Genomic DNA, 10,533 nt, shown 5'->3' on the forward strand with positions numbered 1-10,533 from the left:
TTATTTGGATATAATTCAATTGGCATCAATCCTTTTTCTTTATTTTCTATTGAAATCTTATCATAACATACATCCCATATGTCTGAAATGAAAGAGGAAATGAAAAATGAAACTGTATAAAATGTTCAATTGACGTCAATCTAAAAAAGTGTCTGATGAAAAGGTGACTCACTGTCTGACAAACACAGACAAAAAAGGCATTTCCTTCCTTCCAAACATACATGCTCCTAATTAAAAGTAGAAAATGAAGGTAGGATCTATGAAAATACTGTATCATTATCGTTTTATGAAATTTTACAAGTTGCCCATGGATGCATAGAGTGTTCTCCAGTCGTTTTTAGGGCATACTGTGTGTGGTACCTGATTTGGTCCCTAGACTGTGTATAGAACGGAATTGTGACCATCGGCAAGCTAACTGCCAAGTTGAAGAGTGATAAAATTAATTTTTAAAACAAATTTGCATGATCATTTTATGAACTGAAAATAGCACATTCTGTTTTTATATATTATTATTTCTTCATATAAATTAACTAGCTTTTCCATGTAAAGTGAAATTAATAAATCCAACACCACAATCTAAATTTTGACCTAAAGTCGTTGCAGCAGCGTAGAGTGCGTCCCACATGTGTAACGTTATTTGTCTGTATCTTTATATCTATCTTGAGTTTGTGCTGTTACCCTCTCTGAAGCCCGCTATTTTCTACCTTGTTGAGAGTTACTAAAATCTGCCAATATGAGTGCGGTAAGATCAACGTTTAGTGCCTTTGTGACGGTTTTTTGTTTGAACAGTACACTTTAATATTCTTGTTAAAAAAATGTGTTTTTCCTTGTTCGAAAATGATATGAAACGTAGGAAACCTACTTTGTATTTGTAAGAGAGTCGAGCCCCGCGCCCGCGCCTCCTATGCGATGTATATTGACAGGAATGTAAATTGTAACGCAGTGTAGGCCTACGTTAGTGAATGTGAGAGGGATTTTCGGTCACAGCGCTCTAGCCTCTGCACTGACGCCGACGCGGCCGACGTGCATTCGAACACTTTTCTCTTTTCACCATACTGGAAGTTACTGAACTTACCCTCCACCTCTTGAGCATGGCCATGGCTGGGGTGCGCATGAGGCCTTCGCAGCTTCGGGGCGATCGGCGAGCTGCTCATGAGGCTTGCACCTGCTGCATACTGAGGGATGAAGCCCTTGCACTTACACATTTAACTGTCACATTTAGCCCTGCCCTGGCCCTGCCCTGTTCACTTCTCATCTCAGTTCGGGAAACCCACTCACAAGGGGGGCCCCTCCTTATAAGTAACCCGTCCCCCTTATAAGTAACCCCGTCCCCCTTATAAGTAACCCCCGGGGCACCCCTTATAAGGAGTCTCCACGCTTTTTTGCAATGCAACGCGAAAATGAAAGGACTGCGGCAATTCGCTTGATTATGTCCATAAAGCTTGACAAGTTTCCTAGTTACTCACGAAATTTGAGCAAAATCGGTTTGAGGCATCATATCTAAAATCATGGATTTAAATGCGATGTCAAACGACCCATGCGAACGTTGAAATGCGAGCGATTACTGGCGTGAGTGTCGCCAGGCGCGGCGGCGCGGCAATGCTTGAGTGCAGACGTGGCGACTGAGTGCCGTACTCAGCCGCCACGTCTGCACTCAAGCATTGCCGCGCCGCCGCGCCTGGCGACACTCACGCCAGTAATTGCTCGCATTTCAGCATTCGCATGGGTCGTTTGACATTGCATTTGGGCAAGTCCAAGATAACACGCGCGTTACGTATGGGACATTCAGAGACTTTTATGACCTGAAAAATAGTGTTAATGGCTTTTGATCATATTAAACTTTATCATGGTGATTGATATCTAGGAGAAGTATAATCATGCAAAAAATAGAGAAAAATGACCTTCACAATTATATTCTAGAAGAGAAAATATGTGCTGTTACGTATGGGACCAGAAAAATTTTGTTTTTTTGAACATTTTTTTCAACCTCAAAACTCTCTGAAAGTATTTCATTCCACAACTTGTAACTCACTGTGATGAAAGTCACAACACTCAAGATTATCACAGGTAAGTTTCGTGTCATTAGGTAAAAAGCTCTAATTACAGGTTCTAATTAAAGACAGACATGACGTGTTACGTATGGGACAGTTACGTATGGGACAGTTTGTCCCCCATTCATTTAGTGTGTGAAAAACCATGTTTATGGGTATTTTGCATAATTATTGAAGTAATATCAGTTGAAACTACTCAAATACTGATCCAGATTGTCAAGGAAACAATATTTCCCAAATATATACCATCCTAATCATATTCAATCATATTTTTATATTTTTATGACCAACCTGAGTATGCATGCCCTTTGTCCCCCATTCGTTTAGTGTGTGGAGAGACATGTTTAAGGGTATTTTGCAAAATAATTTTGCAAAATACCCATAAACAATTTTTTGCATAATTATTGAAATGGAATCAGTTGAAACTACTCAAATACTGATCCAGATTGACAAGGGAACAATATTCCCCAAATATTTACCATCATAATCATATTTAATCATATTCTATATTTTTATGACCAACCTGAGTATGTATGCCCTATTTTTATCAGGATAGTTACTATTGAAAAATTGAATAGTTTAAAGTGTTTACTTCCATTGATGAAGGGCAGTTTGCCATTTCGTTTCAATAAAAAACAACTTGACACAAGAAATATTAATTTTTATACAATGTAGATAAGCAATACCTGCTGTGTGGAACCCCAGTGATCGAGTAGATGTCTGTCTAGCAGTCAGGTCATTGATTCGAGTCACACCTCAGTATGTATACCCATGAATTTTGTCGTGGCTATTATTGAGACCTGAATAAGGACAATTTGTGTATCACTTGCACAAAAAAAAAATCATTTTACTTTATATTCTGTTTAAATATTTATATCACAACCATTTCAAATTGGATCTCCATCACTAAACTTTGAATTCCTCTAGTCTTAGGATTGTATGCTCTTTAGTAATTCATAATTGGTTTCCAATCATCTCATTAAATGTTGGAAACTGAATCCCCATTTCTACAAAAAACTATACCATCCCTTTAATGCTGATTTTTCATTGTGTATTTTGCCATTTTCCCCTCCCCCTTTCTGAAAATTGTTCAATCAAGTACATGTATTGTTTAAAGTGTCTATAACTCAAAAAGTAGCGACAATGTTGGGATGCTTTCTTCAGGATGATTGACCATTTGTGTACTGAGAGACCTTCCCAGCTAGCTACTATGCATTCACATGCATTATGTATGAGGATGTCCCATACGTAACGCATTTGTCCCATACGTAACATTATTTCAATGCCTAATAAAAAATATTCCTTTTACTGTTTTTTCTTTTTTCTATGGTATTTAATTTCTCTAAACAATAAATTAGAACTTTCCAAAAGGGCATTAATATAACCTCAGCAATTTCAGAAAAAACCTAAAAAAATGACCTCAATTTGTTACGTATGGGACATCTCATGATAGGACACGAGCTAATTTGCATAATCAATTGCATAATCCCTAAATTTTCATACCAAGTTAAACTATTTGATGAACTTCTTATGTCCACATATTAATCAAATATCATTTGCTTTCCTTTGAATTAATATGAATTTTTATAAATGTCCCATACGTAACGCTGTGTTTCACATTTATGCAAATGAAGCCCTTGAAATTTGCATAAATTTATGTAATATAATTTTTTCCTCCATGGAAATCAAAACTTCAACTCATAAGCTTCAAATTGATACCAAACATATCAATATTGAGCAAAGATGAAATTTTGCCTTCTGAGGGGACCTTATCTTGGACTTGCCCATTTAAATCCATGATTTTAGATATGATGCCTCAAACCGATTTCGCTTAAATTTCGTAACTAGGAAACTTGTCAAGCTTTATGGACATAATCAAGCGAATTGCCGCAGTCCTTTCATTTTCGCGTTGCATTGCAAAAAAGCGTGGAGACTCCTTATAAGGGGTGCCCCGGGGGTTACTTATAAGGGGGACGGGGTTACTTATAAGGGGGACGGGTTACTTATAAGGAGGGGCCCCCCTTGTGAGTGGGTTTCCCGAACTGATCTAACAATCTAACTTGTCTAACCAGTTAAAATAATGATCTAGACCTAACGTTAACGTTAGAGTCTACAATTTGTATCTCACATAACTTTAGAATCTATAGAATCTAACTTGTTAAAGCTACGTGTACGTTAATACATGTAACATAATGTTAACTCAACTGTTTGTGTTAGATTCTATAAATTTACTGTTACGGCGTGTTTGGGACTGACGTTAGCAAGTTTGCACGGGGACGGTGATTTTTTTTAATTTTTATTTTTTCCACACACATCACATGTCCACTCTCCACGTTGAGAAGAAAAGATTTTCTGCGCTCTTTGACAAAAATTGAGTTTTATTTTAATCAACTGATGACATGGCAATGTGCAGCGACCTGCCATTGCCAAACCATGGGCGCCAGCGGGTTCGCTCAATGCAGGGCACATCTATCGACATCGGCCTGATCTGACTCAGAATTTTTTGAGCTTTTTTCATGTAATTTTTGTGCAGCTTTTGCCTCTTCATACATGCCATGAATTAGCCCCATGAAAGTGAAGTCTGACATTATTTTACAAATATTCCTAAAAATAAAGAGAGATGTAAAATCAGAACTAACTTGGTCTTTCAAATTCGTGAAATTCTTCCGTCGAGATGTTTTCTTTGCAACTGATTGACAAATTGCCATCGACATAACATCGACGTAAATAAGCACTGAATTGATCAGTGTTTTTTTACCTGAATTACCTGTTGGTAGCCGTGATGAAAAAATCACGGGTGTACATACTCGAGCAGGATTTGAGCCTATGACCTCCTACTGATGTATATCTCCAGACAGGCGTCATCTCCACTAGACCACTGAGCTTCCGCCCGACAGCAAGTGTTGGTTCTAATCCTTACATGGCATGCAGAAGAATTTCATGAATTTGAATCCTGCTCGAGTATGTACGCCCATGATTTTTTATCATGGCTACTCTATAACCTGGTCTTGTTGTATATATATTCCAAATTAGACTACTAATTAAGTACTACAATGTATTTCACAGCACACTGATGAATACAAAAACTATAGGTGGGTACTCGAGTATGTACAACGTGTACGCCCATGATTTTTTATTATGGCTACTCTATAACCTGGTCTTGTAGACTACGAATTAAGTACTATTTCACAGCACACTGATGACATACAAAAACTATAGGTGGGTACTCAAATTTGTCAGCGAACTAATCAATCACTTTGTGAATTGTAGGTATTACTGGTTCACTTTCTTTATGAATTCCTCCCTCCCACTAGCCTTGCTTTGGCCACCTTTCATCCAAGCGTCCCGCCGCATCCAGTACAGACAGCACGCAAGCCATGCATACAACTTACAAGCTGTGACTGAGATTTTCAGAGCTAGCTTGCGCATGCACGTGAAGAGATTTATGTACAAAACATGGCCTCTGATTGCATGGCTTGCTCGCTTGTGAATTTAAGTACAACTGTAGAGCAGTGTTGCATGTCTGCAAAGAGCACACATACAATTATACCATTGATTTTATTAACAGCTGTCTGGTTTATTCTGTGTCATTTGTTTCCCCTTCTTCTGCAGGGAATGCCTCTGAACCCTAAGCCATTTTTGAATGGTCTTACTGGTAAACCTGTAATGGTGAGACTCAAGTGGGGAATGGAGTACAAAGGCTATCTGGTGTCTGTTGATGGTTACATGAATGTACAGGTGAGGTCTCACGCATTATCTGTACGCTGTGCAAAGGATCACATTGCATCATTGTCAGCACATTGAAGCAGATAGGTGTTGACTCTTTAACAATTTTCAGTGAAATACAGGTCACATGTAAATGCATAGCCACCGTGCTTTGTACACAGCATTACTGTACTTATGAATTGTTTAATCTCTATGATTTTGGGGTTGTTGTCCTGATATACAGTAACATCCTCTGTTATTGCAGGGTGTTTTTATTTTCCTACTGAGATAAAGTGAAATACAATGTATATTAAGTTTTTATATTTACATTTAGTGTACATGTATTGTGAATAATTTCAGTCCTGTGCAAGCAGCCTACACCACCGTTTAGGTTGTACTTTGTGACCAGGAAATAATGTGTGTTGACTTTGTGTCGTTTGGATGGTAATTACACATTTGTATGTTTGTAATTGTCTGATCATGCCCACATTTTAACTGGCCTATCACTGCTTTTTTTCTTTTTTCTTTTTTTTTTTCACGGCTTACCTTACAGATACACAATATGGCATTTCTTCTTTGGTAAATGTCCATTTAACTTGTGCTGTGCATAGAAAGTGTACTATGAGTAACCTTAATCAACCTGGTTTGTCTCATGCCTTAATCATTGGGATCTGTTTTGTCCCATGATTTTTATACAATATGTACAATTTAGCTACATTAGGACTACAACTCAGTTTGTCATGCACATTAGCATTCCCAGCTGGCCAAACAAGGTAATTAAGGTGACAATCTTTTATACTTGTACTTCAAAAGGTTGATACCAACTGAAAATTTGGAACCAGCGAAATAGAAATTTGTAAGTACAGAGTACAAGAATTCTGCTTTGTCTCAATTATTCTTTTGTTTTTCATCCTTTCAAACTTACGGATTACCATGTCAGAATGTAGTGATAAAGTGTTTTATATTGTATGATTTTTGCAGAAATCTACTGTTTGATGCCCAAAGCTCTGAGCATGGTTTGAACAAAATACATGTAGTGTGCTTTGTATAATTAAATGTACCTGTCAAATGGAGACAGGAGTATTCAGTCAGGTTAGAGGAGTATGCCCTGAGGGCATACTGTTTTGACCAAGTGATTGAGATTGGCTCTGTCTGTGTACAATGTAGACAATTAACCATTTCACATCTTGTTTCATTTCTAGCTTGCAAGTACAGAAGAATACATTGATGGTACCTTCACAGGGAATCTCGGGGAAGTTCTAATCAGGTGGGTAATTTCTTCAATTTCATGGTGTTTGATGTTAAGTAAACTGTAGTTTGTAACATCAGCTGTGGTAGTCACATCAAGAAGAGAGAATTTCCAACTTTCATTTTCCTTCCTTACATGTATATGTTTGGTACAGCGAAACCCCGTTATAACAAGTTCGGTTATAACGAGGTGATCGCGTCGGTCCCGTTTTCCTTTGCATGTACACCTATGGCAGAACGAATCGGTATTAACGAGATTGGTTGTAACGAGATTCGGGTTACAACGAGGAAAATTTCGGTGCATCATAATAAAGAAAAACATAAGCAATTTGATTGGATATAACAAGGTTCCATTTCTTGACTTGCCGCTTTTAAACACACGACAAACGAAACATTGAAAACCGAATTCACGCTATCCACATCTCTTTCCCGTTTTGCAGAGTACAGTTCCTTCCGTGTTTTCTTCTAACCCACGCAGTGTTCCTACCAAGTTATTGAATATAATCATTCAATTTTCTTTTTCGCGAGATACACTTGTGTATGCGTGCATGATAGAATGTCAGACCACACCGCAACGAGAGAAAAAAAAAAATAACGCATTAAAAGACTTTTCATGTAGCGACACTCGTGGCCAAAAATGGGACAATTGGAATGCAAGTGTAACTCATCATTATATCCTTTCCATTTTTATTTCCGACTTACATTACTTGTTTTGCTGGTTAGTAAATATGAGTGTGTATGATTAAAGCCGAAATAATTAATGAAATCATCGCGATCCCGCCGGGTGATAGTAGCGTAAAAATAGTTGAATAATGCATGTTAATCTACTTGAGTCGGTGTTCAGAAAAAGAAACAAACGCATTCAACAGTTTGAATAGATCTGGGTTTGTTCATTATCATTTAACAAATGATAATGTAAATATGAGTGTGTATGATTAAAGCCGAAATGATTAATGAAGCAGAAATCAACGCGATCCTGCCGGGTGACAGTAGCGTAAAAATGCAATGTATAAGGTATATCAATTAAAACAACTCAATAGCATAAAACTGTGTAATATATACATTTTAATGCCTGGGCATGCAAACATTGTGCAGAGACCTTTATGAATAATTTAAACAATGAAAAATATTGTATAAATCTCCTGAAGCTGTAGGTTTCCTGTGTTAATTCTGCATCTCTATGATTTGTTTGTCCATTGTCTAGTCCACTTTCCATCATAAATAAAAATATTTTTAAAAAAGCAGCATTGGCATTTTGCTGTTTTATAAAATGATGAAGTACAGGGGATTACATGTGTCTCACATTTGTGTTCTCTACTCGCAGGTGTAACAATGTGATGTACATCCGAGGAGTGGAAGAAGAGGAGGAAGATGGTGAGATGAGGGAATAGCAGCTGTAGAGCCACTGCCTTTTAATACTCAGCCCCTCAGGAGAGAAATGAACTCTTTGTGGACTTTTTTGTATAGATACCGAGGAGTGTGACATCCAGGACCTGTTGTTGCTCTTGGTGAAGCCAGTTGTCACCTTGAGCAGAGGAGTGGATGATCTCTGTTACGTGACATTCCAGGCTTTCAAGGGAGCATGTTCCCTGAACTCCAGGAGAGATAGAGACTGACTTTTCAAGTGTTTATATATACAGCATAGTAGAGGCCAGCCAGCTGCAACCTGTCATGGCATGGTCACATACTTTGTAAGGCGTGGGTTGTGCCATGTATGAAACCAGAAGCAGTCATAATTTTCACAAATTATAAGTTTGTTTGTTGTTGGTTTTTTTTGGTAATTGATTTTGATATTTCACAGAGTCGGACAATGGTTTTTAGAATTTGTCAAATAAGAGAAGAAGACAAATACTGTAATTGACAATGATGTTTGTGCATTAGACTGCGGAACAAAGTCTGCTCATCACGATTGACAGTTTGCGTTCAAAAGAGGATACGTGTTCAGTACATCCACACAATTGCATGCCATGACAGTGTGTATTTTAACTCAAATAGCATGATGATGTAGTTACAGTCAACTCTGCACAAATCAGATCTATTAGGCCTGGAATTTTACGTTCAATGTCATTATATCTATCAAGGGTATTAACATACTGTATACGCCGAATATTTCGCGAGGATTTTATTTTCGCGAGTCAGCTGCTATTCGCGAAATTAAAAACATGCTAAAATATTGACTCTGATTCTGATACGAATGTGACGTACGCGTACACATTTCACCGTTCAGTGCAGGACTCCACGATCGCGAATTTAACCACTCGCGAAATCGTCGGGAAGTCTCGATTCGCGAAAATTTAGACTCACAAAATATATGGTGATACAGTAGTGGAATCGTCACATTTTTTTATCTGATCGGAGAATCAATAAATTTCATACATTGCATTAGCAAATTTATCCTAACGATGCTGAGTTTTCTGTAGTAAGTTGACTATGTGTAATTAAAAGAAAAAAAGGAAGCGAAGAAAATCCACTCCCAGCTATCAATATCAATATTTTTGTGTGCCACATGAAAAAGGAAGAATGATTTTACTGATCTGAGATCATTGGATTATGACAAGTTCACCTAAACATGTTGGATAAGTCATTAGTCCTTTGTTTGTCAATGCTTGTTCTCAAGTCGCAATTTACAAACAGAGATTTACCACGACCAGTTCTGTGGTATGTGTTTTAGGTATCCCTGCAACGGACAATGTTCTTTTTTACCACTGTTTTTTTAGTTTGCAATAATTTTAGTCCTCCGTTACATTCTTTTTCCATGCATCATATCACACGCCAATGCTCGTGATATTGATGTGAGTGTATATTCATTTGCAAATACATGTACATGTACAATGTTTGTCATTAGTACGCACTCAAGTCAAACCTCTCAAATATCTCATTTTGGTAAATTCTTGATTGGTTTTTTTTTTTTTCAAATAACCTGTAACACGCTGACTTCAAATACTCTATGTTCATAGAAAAGTTAGCCATACAAAATAATACATAGTTTTGTATAATGAATCCGTCAAGGTCTGATATCAGACATGTCTGTAAAAATTTGAGTTGCTGCTCGCCTACTATTTGTATGCGTGTGGAGTCTTCAGTTCAGTGAATGTAGTTCTTGAGTATCTTTTTGGAAAAGTTTTTCCCAATACACAAAATGTAGTTGAATAATGTATGTACAAATATGTGACAAATAAAGACATTTTGTAATGTAGATCCAGTATCCATGTCCATCTTCCCTTCTTCACTTAAGTTGTTACAAGGAGATTGCATACCCCACAGAGTACACTGTACAGTGCACTCCCGTTATAACGAAATGCTCGGGACCGTCAGTTTTCTTTCGTTATAACGAAATTTCGTTATAAACGAACAAATACAATATTCATGTATAACGAAAACAAGGAAGCCACGCATATATGATATTATGTTTGTTGAATACTCGTCATACACTGGAAAGCTATGTGAACCATAAAACAAATAGTCAATCAATTTCAGATTATTGTATTACAATAACGCAAGTCCCCCTCGGAAACTGCGTGACACACCA

The 10,533-nt window shown here is 37.4% G+C and overlaps 1 protein-coding gene across 1 annotated transcript; it reads left to right on the top strand.

Moving 5' to 3' along the window:
* The first annotated feature begins 648 nt into the window (after positions 1 to 648).
* LOC139732436 (small nuclear ribonucleoprotein F) lies at positions 649 to 10,191 on the top strand. Its single transcript, XM_071643296.1, has 4 exons — positions 649 to 742; positions 5,664 to 5,789; positions 6,959 to 7,023; positions 8,329 to 10,191. Exons 1-4 carry the CDS (start codon positions 734 to 736, stop codon positions 8,393 to 8,395), a joined length of 267 nt encoding a protein of 88 aa, XP_071499397.1. The 5' UTR covers positions 649 to 733; the 3' UTR covers positions 8,396 to 10,191.
* Positions 10,192 to 10,533: the final 342 nt, after the last annotated feature.

This window comes from Diadema antillarum, unplaced genomic scaffold (assembly GCF_040938485.1).
Source record: "Diadema antillarum isolate AM-2024a unplaced genomic scaffold, OU_Dant_1.0 seq00000423_RagTag, whole genome shotgun sequence".
Classification (NCBI taxonomy): domain Eukaryota; kingdom Metazoa; phylum Echinodermata; class Echinoidea; order Diadematoida; family Diadematidae; genus Diadema; species Diadema antillarum.